At 26.0% G+C, this 16554-nt stretch overlaps 1 protein-coding gene across 1 annotated transcript in view; it reads left to right on the top strand.

The window, feature by feature from the left end:
• Positions 1 to 16554, top strand: part of slo (calcium-activated potassium channel slo) — a 537563-nt gene that overhangs the window by 436579 nt on the left and 84430 nt on the right. The window contains exons 17-18 of the mRNA XM_075360629.1: positions 2368 to 2397; positions 12638 to 12773. Of these exons, the coding sequence (XP_075216744.1) occupies positions 2368 to 2397; positions 12638 to 12773 (166 nt within the window). The remainder of the gene's footprint in view (positions 1 to 2367; positions 2398 to 12637; positions 12774 to 16554) is intronic.

The following is a 16554-nucleotide window of genomic DNA, read 5'->3' as shown; positions in this document are numbered from 1 at the left end:
GTGACAATTGATCTTGTTTGTTGTATTATATTTTTATGTTAAAAAAAGATGAATTTTATTTGTTTTGTATTTGTAGTTTGTCCTAAATTGTTTTGTCTAATTTAGATTAACGTTTAATGGTTTATTATCCACATTAGTTAGCAGTAAAAATAACTTACAATTATTTTTCTAACCTTTACTGAATTAGTTTGTCACAAATAAGGTGAAGCAGAAATTCATACTTTTGTGAAAATATTTTCAGTATTCATGGGTAGCTTTCATCAGTGAATAGAATATTGTTCTCATTTTTATATTGTACTTTATTAGATATGTAATTTAATTAATTAATGAACACCATGCATTTTTTGTTTCACTTCTGCACAAAAATAAGAATTAGTGAAAAAAAAAAAAAACAATCATAACTTACATAGTACAGTCAACAAACAAATTTGCTCAACTGCATACACTTCACTAGTAGCCAAAATGCAGCTTCCAAACATACTATGCAAATATAATAATATTCTTCCAAATATAATTGGCTATGTTCCAAATATACTGCTTGACCAAATTACCAGTGAAGTCATTCCTAATAACAAATGGATTTGCTAACCACTTCATAAAACAAGATTTTAAATAATAATTATCTTAAAATTCTGCATGTACACAAATTGTCTCATAACATGAAAATTAAAATGATTATTTCAAGTTTTATTTATACCTCTGCTTAATTATTTTGGCGATAAATAGTAAATTTATTAAAACAATATGTCAGCAATTTACATAATATTTCTTTCTTGAATATATATTTAAGATAAATGCACTACTTTTAAAGGTTTTGTTCTTCTTAAATAAATACACATCCAACATCACACATCAGTAAAAATACAATAGTTCAATTTAAAGAAAAAATCATATTAATTTTGCCATAGTATTAATTGTGGTATGTATTTTAATGAATTTAATTTTTACTATCAAAAGATTGAAATGTAAAATGTATATAAACATAGCACTGTGATTTGCAACATACAAAGTAAAACCCAATTTCACCACATTTTGAAACAAATTTTCTTATTTATTTTTAAAAAAAGAAACGAATACCAGCAGAACTTCTTATGGTACCACAGTGCAACTACAACAGTGTTACTCACTAATGAAAGCAACAGAGTATAGCTAAAAATTTTTGAATAACATCCAATTGTTATGTCTTACTTTGGTTAATTAATTTATGTTAATTATATTTTGTTATTTTAATATTTCATTCTGAAATTTTACGTTTGTAAAAACAGTAATGAAAATAAATCATGTTATTCAAAAGATCTAAAATGTAGTTAGATAAATTTCACTATACATTTTTGCGTAATGATTTATTATGATAAACATTCTGTTTTGATTTCATTGTTGTATACTTTCTGTTCATCTTGTTTTTTTTATAAATGCCATTGACACACAAGTTAAACTTTTGATTCTTTACTAGGCTTGATATTTTTCATGCACTGTAAAACTTCCATACTGTACGCCCATGCACAAGCTCTGAAGTTCCATTATGAAGGGAAAAGTTTTCATTCAGTTTGGACTTAACTTTCTGTATAAAATATATCTAAAAATTTATTTTTTCTAACAACCTTTTCTTTTATTTTAATTTTTTTATTCATAATCTTCTGCAGTAGATATAAAAAATGTTTAAATATTTTTCTTTAAACTACTTTGGGAAATCAAATTTTCAAAACATTTTTTAATTATGTAGCTTTCATATTTTTATAAATATATGACTCTAATGTGGAATTTTTATAATATTTATTCTCCCACACTAAAAACTTTATTCAGTTAGTGCTCAAACTATTGAAGACTTATGTAAATTATTTGTGCTCAGATACATATTCAGTTATATTTATGAAACTTGTTGAAATGGATTAAATGATGGTAAAAAACACCAACCAATCAGGATTCCATTACCAGAATGTTTTGCGATGAAAGTTACTTTTTACCTTGTTCAAGGAAAACGAGAACTCCCTTCCTAACAATCTTAACTGGCTATCAACAAATTACAGATTGGTAAAATTTACCTATAAAATTTTATTTTATAAATACTTGACGTCAAATACTGTTATTATAATCTTGTGAATATTTCTGATGAAGTCTATTATGGGCAGCAGTGGTCTGCTGAATCATTACATAGTTAAGACCTATAAATTTTATTTAAAAAAGTAAATAAATAGAAATAATCAAAATTTAAATTAGTATTTTAACATAATTAAATATTTATTTATGATATAGTATAACTTATTTTTTATTGTCAGAGTTTTTATAATTAATATTATTTATTACTGGAATTTTACCAATTCATTATTTTATAACACTGTTCGTTTGTATCATTTGTTATACTAACAGGTGAAAGTGGTCGAGATAGGGAAGATGCAAGTAAGTTTATTTGGTTTTACATAATTCCTGCATGTTGATTTATTTTTAATTAAGTAAAGATTTGTTTGTTATTATTTTTAATTATGTATGGTAGTGATTTGTATCTCTTTTTTAATCTTTTTTGATTGAATGTAAACTGTTCCTTTTTTATTTCATTTCTTAGGAATTTACGTCGTACATTAATCCAAATAAGTATAATGCAGAAGGAAATTTTTATTTTATATGAAATTATTTTAGGAAAAAATAGAATTAAAAACGAGATTGGACTGCTAGGTTTTCCTGATTAGAGAACATAAAATATCTGATTTCTAAATGATGATAAACTTTGGAAACTTTCCTGTATTATCTGTTGTTGAATTCTATAAGTGTATCTGGATTTATGATTAGTAAATCAATGTAACTTCCAATGAACCAATTGATTATGTGAATGGGATATCACTCTCTTGAGTAATTTTCTACAGATAAATATAGGCTTCAGAGCTAAGAACTACAATAAAATGAACAAAGAAAATGCTTTTTGCCTTTAATGACTCAGACATAATTGTTGTTTAAGAACAACTTATACGTTCATACTGAACATATGAGATATGTTCAGTAGTAAGTTCATAATATAATAAATTTATAGATGAGATGAAAGAAATCATTTATGTTTCAGAATATTATTTAAAAGTCAATTAAATTAAAAAATCAAAAAAGATTCATTTAAAAAATAGAACGTATAAAAAAGCTAATTTTAGTATTTATTTGGTTTTCCATCTGCATTTGTAGAGTTCTTCATTTATTATTGTCATTATTATTTTATTTTTGTTATATTAAACCGTGAAAGAGCTGCTATACTTTTATATACTATTATTGATATTAAATTATTGTATGATTCTTTTCACAGCTAATTTTACAACTTTATTCAGAAAAAATAGTTTAAGAATATATTCAAAATAAAGATCATAAGATTGAGGATGTTAGTTTCATTTGAATAATATCTACTTTCATAAAAAAAGCCTTTGAGACTGTTTGATATGTTGATGATTTTATATTGGCCTTGCAATTATTAGTTAATATAAATAATATACTATGTTATATTAATTTTTGTAAATTATAATTATATAGTTATATATATATTTCAAGATTTATGAGTATTATGTAGTATTTATGAGTAGTTGATAGAAATGAGGAATACTTCTGTAATATATTATGTAGTTATATATTATATACATTGATTTAAAATAAGTCTTCCTATGATTTTTAAAAATGTATTTTTTGTAATCTTATTTAAAAAAATTATATGTGTGTGTGTTTGTGTTTTTATATATATATATATATATATATACATATATGTATATATACATGTATATATATATATATATATACATATATGTATATATACATGTATGTGTATTAATATTAATAAATAAATCACCACATTTATAAATTAATATTAATCACCTACTGATTAAAAGTCTTTTAATCCTCAGATCACATTCCACTATGTTTTTAATCATAATTTTAAAATATAGACTGAGATGCTTCAAAGATCAAAAGATATCTGTTCAGTTTCATCACTCTGTTTTGTGGTTCATTTGTGTTCATACCATTCCTAAATTTTCTATTCATTTTTGTTATAGTGTATGTTGTCTACAAAGGTATCAGATATTTCTTTCACTTTGTGCTAACTCCTCTTGGTTTTTTGATTGTAATGAATCTTGTAAACATTTTAATTTTTTTTTAGTTTAAATAATAAAGAACTGGAATTTTACTTGTAATTTAATTTCTGCTGCACCGTGCTCGTTTTATATTATTGATGTATAGATGAGAATATGGATTTTAAATTTTATATTTATTAGTATTTTATATTAGTTTTGAAATTTTATATCTGATATTTAATTGAGAGATAGCTGTTTATAAAAGTGCATTATTTACTTATTGTATGGATCTTGTGTTTGTTATATTTACTTCTTGTTTACACCACATTATTACCTGCTGTTTCATTTAGTAATGACAAAATCAATTATTAATGATTTAAACAGGGAGCATTAAGGTATAATATTAATGAACATTCTCTACACGGCTTTTTTGTGTTGGAATGGTCATTGAAATTACATTCTTATGCAGCACAACATTATAATAATGATCATGTGATTGTTTGAATCTGATGTTTATTTTCTGTTGTTGGTTTAAGTTATCTGATTTGTTTGCTATCCTTCAGTTCTATTACAACATTGTAATAAATTCTGATCATTGTATTTTCCACCTTGAATTGACCTCTTTTAAGAAGTGGGACCAATAAAGTTTGAACATTCATGTAGGTCAGAAGATCTAAATATTCTATCCCATCAGAGTTTTGTTGACTGAGTTTAATTTTATGTAATTTTTATGATTCTGTATCTCTTCACAGTTAAACATCATTATTTCCTTTGTGTTATGATTCATTCGTCTACATCAAATATTGCTAGCACTTACATTAATCAAGTTGTGCTGAATTACTATATTGGAAATCAGGGTTAAAAACATGTCAGTTTTGCTGTCCAACAAGTTTAGTTTTTCAGCTCTTTTACCAACAACATAATTATTACATTTGTTCTTACATTGTGATTTATTGATTAAAAGAATTCGGGGTATTACAATTTGAAAATATTAAAGGTGATATGGACAACCATAAATAAATATCTAAATTAAATTACATGTAAAATGGAAAGTGTACATGTCTCTCTCTCTCTGTGTGGTGTGTGTGTGTGTGTGTGTGTGTGTGTGTGTGTGTGTGTGTGGATACCATGTAGACATTTTCTTTTCTGTTTGCATTTCAGGTGTAATATGTTAATATTATTTTCCTCATGTGTGGTGATTGATGTGGTGACTCTATTTATTTTCATGTAATCAGGCCACTAGATTGCAATTCAATATGTATACGGCATGACATTATTATTTAAACTGGCGGTATGAATTGCAAGTTTGTGTGCAGTGACACGATGAAACAAGTGAATTAGTTTAGTTTTTAATGTTTCTTAAATTATTATGAATACTAACCTTTTTCAAAATTAATTTAACTATCTTTTCTGGCGGCAGTTTTTTTACATTTCAGCTGAGACAACTTTTTTAATTTTTATTTATATATCTGATTATTTATCAGAATCACTGTAAATATATGAACCGATTGTGTTGAGTAATAAAACAGAACTTACTTCTGAACCTTTCCTATCCAAAGATTTTCAATTTTGAGTTTTAATTATAGCTTATATTATAAAGTAAAAAAAAAGTTTTGATATTTTATTTTTATTGATGAAGTAATATGTAATGTAAAAAATTAAAAAGAATTCTTGCATATGGTCACTTTATCTGATTATCTATTTAATTCTCTATGATCAGAATCAAACATTTTTACCCTTTTTTCTTTTTGTTTATTTATTATTTTTGTGTATTATATATTTTTAACAAACTAATAAAAATTAAACAATGATCTCCAAAGACAAGCAGCTAAGGCTGGCTTACAGATCTCCTTTGAGAAAACACAATACATTACAAACATCAAGAACGCGCCACAACATCTTAAAATAAACAGAAATAAAATAGCTAGAACTGACACTTTTAAATACCTAGGAGAATGGATAACACAAAACAATAGTGAAAAAATAGCTCTAGAAAACAGATTACTCAAAATAGAAAAAGCATACAATATCATGAAGATTACCTACAACAAGAGATCCCTTTCCTGGAACACCAAACTAAGACACTACCAAACGGTAGTTAGACCAGAAGTACTACATGCGGCAGAAACGCTGACACTACATAAAGTACAGGACGTAGAGAAATTAGAGAGAAGAATTTTACGGAAATATTAGGCCCAAAAAACAACACAGGACTAGATTATAAACAAAGATCAAACCAAGAGCTATATTCCAAAATAGAAAAAATAACAGATGTAATCAGGAAAAGAAGACTGCAATTCTATGGACACATATACAGAATGGAGAACACCAGTCTAACAAAACAGATCTTCACCCTACTAAACACTCACAAGAACAAGATAACATGGCTTAAAGAAATAGACAATGACCTAGTAAACAATTCAATAGAGTTGGACATTTTAAAAGACAGAGCAACATTCAGAAAAACAATACAGGAATTAGAGTTTCAGAAGAGGAAAACTCACACTTGTAGAAGAGGGAGAAAATGGACTCAAGAAGACGAAGAACACCACTAGAAAAATGAAAGAAGCATGGGCTAAAAAGTTGATTAAGCGTGCCCTCTAAATGGGCTATTCGAAAAGAAAAAAAAAACAATAATCTTTTTTCTTATGTAATTTATTATGAAAAATCAAGAATGTCAGTTCTGTTTAATTACTGTATTCAGGATTTATTTGTACTGCCATTGATGATGAATAAAATAGTGTAGATACTATGTTTAAGCTACTAAAGAAACCGTTTCTACGTACATGTATATATTTATTTATTTGCATGGTGCCTTTTAAGTTGCATTTTTCATGATATCTCGTGGTACAGAATTAATTTCTTTTACTTCTATTATGATTTCAGTGCAAGTCATAATGGATTTACTTATCCTTATATTTTTCGGGTTTAATTTACAACATTATGCCCACTTCTTTTACCTTTGTGTGATTTTGTAAACAAAGTATATTATGAGTAATTTCTTTAACTTTCAACAACTTAGTTCTTAGATTTTTGTAGCTTAAATGAAATTTGTTTATGAGCAGATTTTTGTTTTATTTTTTTTTTTGTAGGAGTATTCAGGTAATATTCTATGGAAATCAGATTCATCTGATCTTCATATGATCATCGATGCTGCCCAAATAAAAAACAAAAATGTAGCCATATGAATTTTTTTCTGCTGTACAGATATTACTTTTAAAATTTTCTTTGTATATTCAGAATTATGGAATATAAATCTTTATATTAATTGTTACATTCTATTCACCTAAAATTGAGAATAAATTAAATATCAGCCAAAATAAAAGTTTTATAAAACCTATTTTAAATGTCATTGAAATGATCACTATACTACAAACAAACAAGTCTATACGATTAAAAGCTATTGGCTGGCGGAATTGCTGAACATGTAAGTATAGATGAACAATATTTAAAATATTCTGCTTCATGTCCTTTAGTTATGCTGAGACTGTTATAGTTTCCTGAATTAAGGGAGCTTTATTAGAAAGTAAAGGAGGTATAAAGTAAATTACTTACAGTTTATTTTTTTTAGGAAATTGTTTTCCTCTCACATGTTATTACACAGTAATTAACAATTCAATTTTCAAAAAAAAAACATTAAACATGAAATTAAAATAAATATGTTTTAAAATTATTATATTAATTTCAAAAATACAAGTTATGGAAATTCTTTGAGATATGACATTGAATAATTATATTCTAGTGCTTTTGGGTACAGGAATTCTTTGTATTTATCCATTAATGCAACTTAAAATGTTATTTGATTTTGGGGAAAACTTTGATCATATTAATTAATAGTATGCAGATCAATGAAAATTTATTTGATTGAGAGTATTTAAAATATAATTGATTCTTTTGTTATATATTTTTAGGTATTAATATATTTTAATGATATGGCAGGTCTTATATTAATTTTATTTTGTAATCCTAGAACTTTTTAAATATTCATAAGCTTCTTTCTTTAGTCAATTTACTTTCACTTTGTAAAGAAAGTGTAATTATTTTGGTATTAATACAAAATGCATAATTGATATATTGGCAGACTTATGGTTTGTAATCTGTAAGGCGTAGCAAAACGTTTTTGGTTTACGTTTTAGATCAGTTTTTTTGGTGGGATATTTTAAAAACAGAATAGGTTTTTTTTTGTTTAATATTAACTTATGTTGATTAATATGTAGAACTTTATTGTAACTGCTGCTTCTTTCTTTATTGGAAATATCAACAGTTATTATTCACTATTTTATTGTAAATGCCTGTACAGAGTTAACAGGTAGAGTAGAATTAGTAACCATGAAGAAAATATTCCATTTCAAAATTTGTGGACATGTTAGATTATGTAAAATTAATAACAATATGAAGAATTTAACTAATCTTTTTATAAATATTCTAAATTAATTTTAACTGGTATATCCTTTTGTTTGTTTTTTTTTACTCCTACATTTTTGTGGCATAAGCCATTAAAGGTTTTGAAATCTATTGCATTTCATTAAATTAAGAGATTACTTTAAATTTTCTTTTTTATCTAAAATTTGAAAAAATAAGCTCATTTTTATGTGTACTTCATTTATAGTTTCCATTTACCTAGATGCTGTTCCCTTAGATGTTCCAAAAGTGAGGTAATTAATGATCACATAGCATATACACAGTAGGTTAAAAGTCACTTTCCTATGAATCCAGATTTAAATTCTGTAGAGGGGAAAATTTTTTTATAGCAGTAATAATATGGTATATAATATCTGTTCTGTTGTTAATTTTATTTTTGTACCTGTATCGAGAATAAAATAATTGCATCTGAGTAGTATCAAACGCAAATGAATTAATGTACTGCAATATTGATGGAAAAATAGACACTGCTGCTGTACATTAAGAATTCCACAAGAATTTCCTAATTCTGCATTATTGATGCATCAACATTTATGTTAGATGAACATTCGATTTTAAAATACTGGGGACGTTGAAGATGTCCCTCAAACAGGTAGGGCTAAAATTAGTTGCAAAATTGTAGAGGCCCCATATACCAACCAGAAAGGGTACCATTATGCTGGAAATACACCTTGAATCCTTTTTACAAAAAAATGTTAAGGAATTGAAGTTTATGTGTTGTTGCCCAAATTACTTCATGAATTTTGTCTTAACTTATTTATATATTGTTAGTAACTGGGGACACTGACTTTTAACACACTTCTATATTTTACCATCTTATCTTGAATCCTTGATATGCAATGGTTTTCTTTAAAATTTGTTGACTTTACAGTGATGAATACTTAGTGTATTTTTTTATTGAAAAAACAGTAAAAAAAAAACAATGCAAAATTATAATTATAAAATTTTTTTCAACATTATTAGTCATGATTTTCTTATACTTAATTTCTTCAATCATGTTGGGAAACATTGATATAGAAAAACTAGGATTGTTTACTTACAGTAAACAGTTTATTACCTAGACTGGAATTAGCCCAAATCATACAGAGATTAACTTAATTTTACATACTTATGTATTATTTATAGAGGAAGTGTCTTAAATCTAAATAGAATTTCAAAATTTCAACTAATGAAAACTGTTTTATTATAGCCTTACTGTTTCTAACAAGGAAGTATTATAATTATTCTTAGTATTCTGTATTTATGGACTTTAGTTTGAAGTAGATACGTATAATGAAATGGGTGGAGTTGTATTTGATACTGTTGAGGGTTTGGGAAATTTTTTAAACGTATGCTTCTATTATAGAATCTGAGAGAATGTGTTATTTGATTAGTAGCTAGTTATTTAAAATACTGTGACATTGTAAGTAGTTTTGTTTACATAACATTTCAAATTTTTAATACTGTATAAAAGGGTAATTTTAGATATAACAATTATATAAATTTACTGTTTTTCTTGTCATGATTTGAACAAACCTTTTCTTCATAGATGTTATGTAAGATGTTTTATTAAATTGTTTGCTATTTAATTCCTTGATTATATATATATATATATATATATATTGAAGACTGTTTAAGAACATGAAACTGTTTAGTAAAAATAAAATCTCTTTTAACTTTGGTAAATTATTGACCTTGATTATCTAATTTGTAAAGAAAAGAACATTTTTTCTTGAGTACTTGTTCACGACACCACATTTTTTTGATATGTTGATATGCTTCATCACATTTTTTTTTTATTTGCTCCTAGATTTTTTTATTCTCTTTTGAATAGAAATTATTACAGAAGCAGCATAAAAACAAAAAAAAAACCTTTTGAACACATTTTCGTATGTTAGAGGGTGAGTTGTTCAATTTGTTCTTACTCATATTTTTCCAAGGTGTGCTGTTCACGGTCTGCAAATGATGCCACATCATCTTGTTTTTGTAATAATTATAATTATTTATTTTTAACTGGACAAACAGTTATTATGTCTTTTTACATGAGGTACTTAACTATTGGATTTTTTGATTGTACTTAATATTATCCACTAGTTACATAAAACTCTTCTTTTTATTATTATTATAAATGTGACCTGTTTCAGTTAAATAAGTACTTTATCCTCATTAAAACATTTATTATTATTTTATATAAAGTTTTCCATTATATTAAATGTTGAATGCATTAGAACATTACTGTTGTAATTCTTCAAGAGAATGCAGTTAAAATTATTAAAATTAATATATCCAGAAACAGCATTAAACTTATTAAATATTGCTCCTGGGTTTGAATTGTGGGGTATTCCCTGATTTGTGTACGATTAGTTTGCTAAATCAGGAAAAGGAAAGAGATAGTCACAAATAAGGAAGATTTTATGTGAATTGAAGAAGTGGTGTATTCATTTAAAATATAACTATGATAATGTTATGGTAGAATGAAAGGAAAGGTGAAAGAGTGTTTTTTATACTCCCTGAAATGAACAGAATAGCAGTTGTACTTGAAATGATAAGATTATTATGTATGAGGAGTTTTGGCTATTTCAATACTGTCTAAAAATTAGTCCTTTTTGAGACTCCTAAACCACCAAAATGGAAAAATGCTATGAGTAAATGCTCATTGTTTTCTTCAATAACATTGGCAAAATTTTGACTGAATGTGGTTTTCAACAGTTAACAATTTTCAACAGTCAGTGTTATATCGAGATCCTGGTAAAACTTTGCAAGAGTGTGAGAAATAAACAACAGAATTTTTTCTAAAAATTAAAACTGGATTTTCCAAGGGAATGCACACTTGCCTTGGTCGAGTAGCTATTTGAAATGCATCATTATTTTGGAAAATCTTATTCATCAAACATCTTTTACCTATTACTAATTATCAAAAATTTTCCTAAAGGATTTCAATTTAGATACATGAAAAACAAAAGCAAAAGCTGTTCTGAAGCCTTTCCATCAGAGATGTATGAGATGCACTGTCTTGAACTATGAGAATGTACGTACGGCAAGTATGTTAATTGAGATTAAATTAAAGATGGGTAAATTATGAAACTTTGTAGCGAGACTTTGTAAACAGCTAGTTTTAATTACAGAAGAAAACGAATTACTTCTTTTCGAATAATACCATTTCATTTTATGTTCAAGTGTAAACTGATCTCTAAGGCACTATGGAAGTGTAGGCTGATCTCTAGTGGTAGGATATCAGCCTTTCATCTGGATGGTACCAGGTTATAATTCTGGTCAGGCTTAGCATTTTTAATGTGAAAAATATTCTATTATAAAAAAAAACCTTTTTCTATTTCACTTATGAAAATTGCTTTCTTCAGGCCTGTTATAGTCAGGTCAATAATACGTTTTATGATTATTGTTTAATTTTATAAATTATGTTATAAATCAGTGACCCAAGACTGTTTTCCATATAATTACCATGGATAATCAAGACACTACTGTGTATCCAAGATTAAAAACATAGAAATATTTAATTATTAGTAACTGCTAAAAAATAAAGAGAAATATTTTAGATGAATAAACTATGCCTAGAAAATGTAATGATTTTATTTTATAATTACTATTTTTTTATTATACCTATTTTTTACTATTTTTTTATTATAGATTTGTATTGTATAATAAAAAATTGTATTGTATTATCAATTTAGAAGAAAGTAAATTATTATTTAAAAAATATGTAATTAAGCTTAAGGGTTAGAAGGTTACATTCTGAAAAGTTTTATGGGAAGATATTTTTTTAGAGTTACCAATTTTTTAGTTACTCACTAATGTATGGTCAGTTTAGGTGTTGTCAGTTAAGATATGCTCACTAATAAATGCTAACAGCATATAGAAAACTGCATTGGAATAGGTATATTAAACCGATGTGGTTTTAGTCGTCAGAATTTTATCCTTATATTATAATATATACTGTGTACTTCAATTCTTATTCAGTCATATTTCAATTTTTCAGGCAGTGTAACTTTAGAACATCCAGAAAGTTCTAAATCAGTATTATAATTTTAAAAATGTACAAAAAGCAACTTGTATAAATTTTGTTTTCAAAATGTTCTTCTATCTTAAATAACATAAAAAGTCAGTATAATTTTTTTATATAAATTATATTTATTTTGATTTTTTGATCAAGATTTATTCCAATCCTGTTGTTTTGTTCACAGCAGTTGTGGGTAATCGAAGTATAAGGAGTACACCACCAACAGCCTTGGTTAATTCAACGAAACAAGTCAACAAAGTTAAGCCGACTGTGAATCGTGCTCCAAATGACATAACATCTCCTAATCAAGGTTACAACAGGTAAGTTATACCAGAATAATTATAAAAGTATTCAGTAATATTCATATTATGTAATTATTCATCTGCATACACTTAAAAAATTCACTGTGTAGTTTCTGATTTCACTTTTAGCAGGCTTCACTTTCTTCTGCTCCTCATGTCTGATTTTTTCCTTTATTATTATAATTATTATTAAAATCTTACCTATTTTTTATTTTAATTTATCAAATGCTGGTTTTTTAAAAAATAATCATTGAAGTAGGCAGTTCCCGAGCTGGTAAGCAGTTGTAATTAATAATTGTATTTTGATAAATTTTTTATTGGATTTTTTATTGTAGTATTTTATATAGTATTTCTTATTGTTAGTGATATTATTAAGTTTTGACATTTTTTCTTGATGATAAAATTATTTTAAAGGCAAGCTATTTTGTCATTTAGTGGAATGTAGGAATAAATGTACGATTATATGATGATAAATATTTGTCTTAATACTGATTTTTCTCTGACATTAAAAATATATTTAGGTAGTATAATATTTAACCAGTAATAATTTATATCACAATACATATTAACTACAGTTATATACAGAAACTTATTAAAATTCAAATTAATTTCAACAAATTTTTGAGAAGTACCACACAGAATATTATATTGCTTTACAAAATGGCTTCAGGAAGGTAAGGAGTTATGAATTACTTGTTATTCTTAAGATTATTCCAAGAATCTTAATACTTATTCGTATTTATACTACTTTTTCATTGAAGATGTTTTTATTTAAAAGAATTTATTCAGTAATTAAATAAACCTACTTAAAAACCTACTTGCTTTATTACATTATCAGTTGCTTAAAACATTATCAGGCTTTATTTTAATTAAATGTAGTTGTTTCCTGTTGATTTTTTATACTGAGGCAAATACATTATTTAAGATAGGATATGTACATTGCTAAAATGTAATTAAAAATTGTTTTGGGTGTATTTGTTGAAGATTGTCTAAAAATTTGCTTGGTAATTACCAATAAGGACTATAGTTATAACTAATAAAATATAATTTTACATACAAATAGAAAGCAACAATAATATGGAATAAAACATACCGGTATAAACTAGTAAGTTTACACATATTATTTCTGTTGTTTGTTATGTTACTGTTATACTTTATTTTATTTTTAAATGATATTTTAATTTTTGTCTTTCCCTAGAAATTCATTTTTTAACGACTTTAATACATTTTTTTTTATGTATAGCTCCTAATGACAATTACTGACTTAAAAATTGTAAATTAAATTTTCTTATTCAAAATGTTTTGTTATAAAATACTTATCCATGTATTTTTATAAACTAATGAACCTCTACTTTAGATAAAATAAGTAGTAATTTAGTTTTTATCTAAAAATAAAATAAAGAGTACTGTTTTATTCAGCTTTAATACTATATTTCACTGTAAAGTTTTTCAAGTTATTTCTTTTATCAATGTTATTAATTTTAAGACATCACCATCAATTAATAGCATTTTTAAAATTTACAGTATTGTGTTAGCTATATTTATAAATATTTGTTGGAAAACCATTTTATTAAACATCTGATTAAATGATTTGTTATGTGTAATACATTTGTATGTGAACAAGAATTGGGTTATAAATTCATTTTATGTACAAATATCAGTCATCATCTATGATCTCAGTCTATCTGATTTGAACTAAATTAAATTATCTTAAATAAAAAATTGCCTTAAAATCTTTTTGGTTATTTTCTTTGAGTCTTATAATAATCTTAGTTTTATATTCATTTTTACAATTAGGACATAAGTCCTAATATTATATATGTTTTCAAATTATTTTTTATTAATTTTTATATGTGTAGTTTAAATTCATAACTTGTAAATGTGATTAACATATTTAAAAAAAATAAAATAAAAAAGTGTTTCAGTTACTTTTTAATCCTAGTATCAAAAATTTTAAGTTTATTGGAATAAATCCTATTATAGAAAGTCATATTCCTCTGTAGTTCAAAGAAAAAAAAATTTAAATACGTGTTACTGAATTAAACATTCACTTCATTTCCTGTAAGACTAAAATATCTAATTTAGAGAGTGATTTTAAAAAATCAATATAATCATTCAGTTTTTTGGTCAATTTAAAATCTATATTATTCCAAACATTTTAAATCTTATCTCAGTGAATGCAACTTAATTATTATTTTCAATTTCACTGCATATTTGAAATTATGTTATTTATTTAATAATATTTACAATTTCTATGAGTTTTTTAATTTATGTTGTTATTAGCTATTTAATTCAGCTATCTATCCATATAACCTAAACTGGGCAAACACCTATACTAGGCTTGAAGGGTGAAGTAATTTTTTTTTAATAGGTTTGTCTACGTTTTTACCAAAGATACATCCTTCTGGCCAAGGAGCCAATTGGATAACCCAGGCTACATACTCTTTTGGACACAAGAACAATTGATGGAGATTTCCTATTTTAGTGTCTAACATATATTTTATTATTATTAACAATCTTACAAGTAATTCTTATTAAAATTAAGTCTAATAACTTCAGCACTGAAATGAGACATACTAAATTTGAGTGAAAGTAAAGTTGTTAAGCTATCAAATTGGAGAGTAGCGAAAGATGATCATTTGATTTGTATAGATGAAGTGCTGTGCTGTTACAAATTATCAGATGAATATGATTTAAAAAAAAATTTAATTTCATTTATAACACAAGCCTGTAAAATTTGGTTTGTGGAATGTTTTATTAACTTTTGATATTGCTATGTATTATTTAGCGCTGAATTAAAAATAACATTTTTTCATCATGTCAGGATTTTTCACAAATTTCAAAATTTGTAAAAAATTGTGAAAATGCTATACTATAAAATAGACATAAAATGTTGTTTTTTTTTTTTATAATAAATTAATATAATATATTCACCTTTTTAGCTTATATTATGCATTCTTGTAGCTAAACAGTTGAGTGGTCTGAAGAGGATGGCAGAGGGAGGTTAAGATAACCAAGACGGTAGGAGAGCTTGGCCGACAGGTTACGACAGGACGTAACAAGATGTAACGTTTACTGGCAGCTATCGATACGACTCATGCGCCGTGCAACTACTATCAGTGCTGTTTCAAACATCAGTGTGTGTAAATCGAGTTTTTTTCGTCCTTCGTGATGAAACACATTATTGTCGGTGAAAAATATACTTTCAGGCAATAAAGTAAACTATTCGTTTTCAAAATGCTTCAGAGGCTGCAAAAATTCTGCAGATTCTTTTTGTTACATTTGTGGGGAGTTAATGATGGAAAGACAAAAAATATATATAATAAGTTTCATTTGATAATGTACCTCACATATTTTGGAGTTAATAGGAGATCAAGACAAAATATTGGCACACCACTATGTTTGCTACACATGTGTTGAAGAACTTAGATGGTAGTAAAAATGTAAACAAGAAGTGTTCAGATTTGGAGTTCCATTAGTTTGGAGAGAGGCACGAAATCACAGCAATGATTGTTAATTTTGTTCGACTGGTGTTACTGGTTTCAATTCGAAGAATAAAAAAAGAATCTATCCAAATATGCCATCTGCTCATGGTCGAGACATGCCTATTCCACCAGAAAATTTACCTGAAATAGACAGTTCCACAAGTGATTTAAATGAAGATAACATTGAGGAGTACAAACCCAGAGATAGCTATGCACCAGAGCTTTATTCACAGTCTGAACTAAATGGTTTGGTTCGAGACTTACATCTGACCAAAGAAAATTCAGAATTGCTTGGCTCGAGGCTTAAAGAGAAG

Source organism: Lycorma delicatula, chromosome 3 (assembly GCF_047948215.1).
Source record: "Lycorma delicatula isolate Av1 chromosome 3, ASM4794821v1, whole genome shotgun sequence".
Lineage (NCBI taxonomy): Eukaryota > Metazoa > Arthropoda > Insecta > Hemiptera > Fulgoridae > Lycorma > Lycorma delicatula.
Note: the sequence above shows the minus strand (reverse complement) of the source record. Positions and strands in the feature narration are given on the sequence as shown.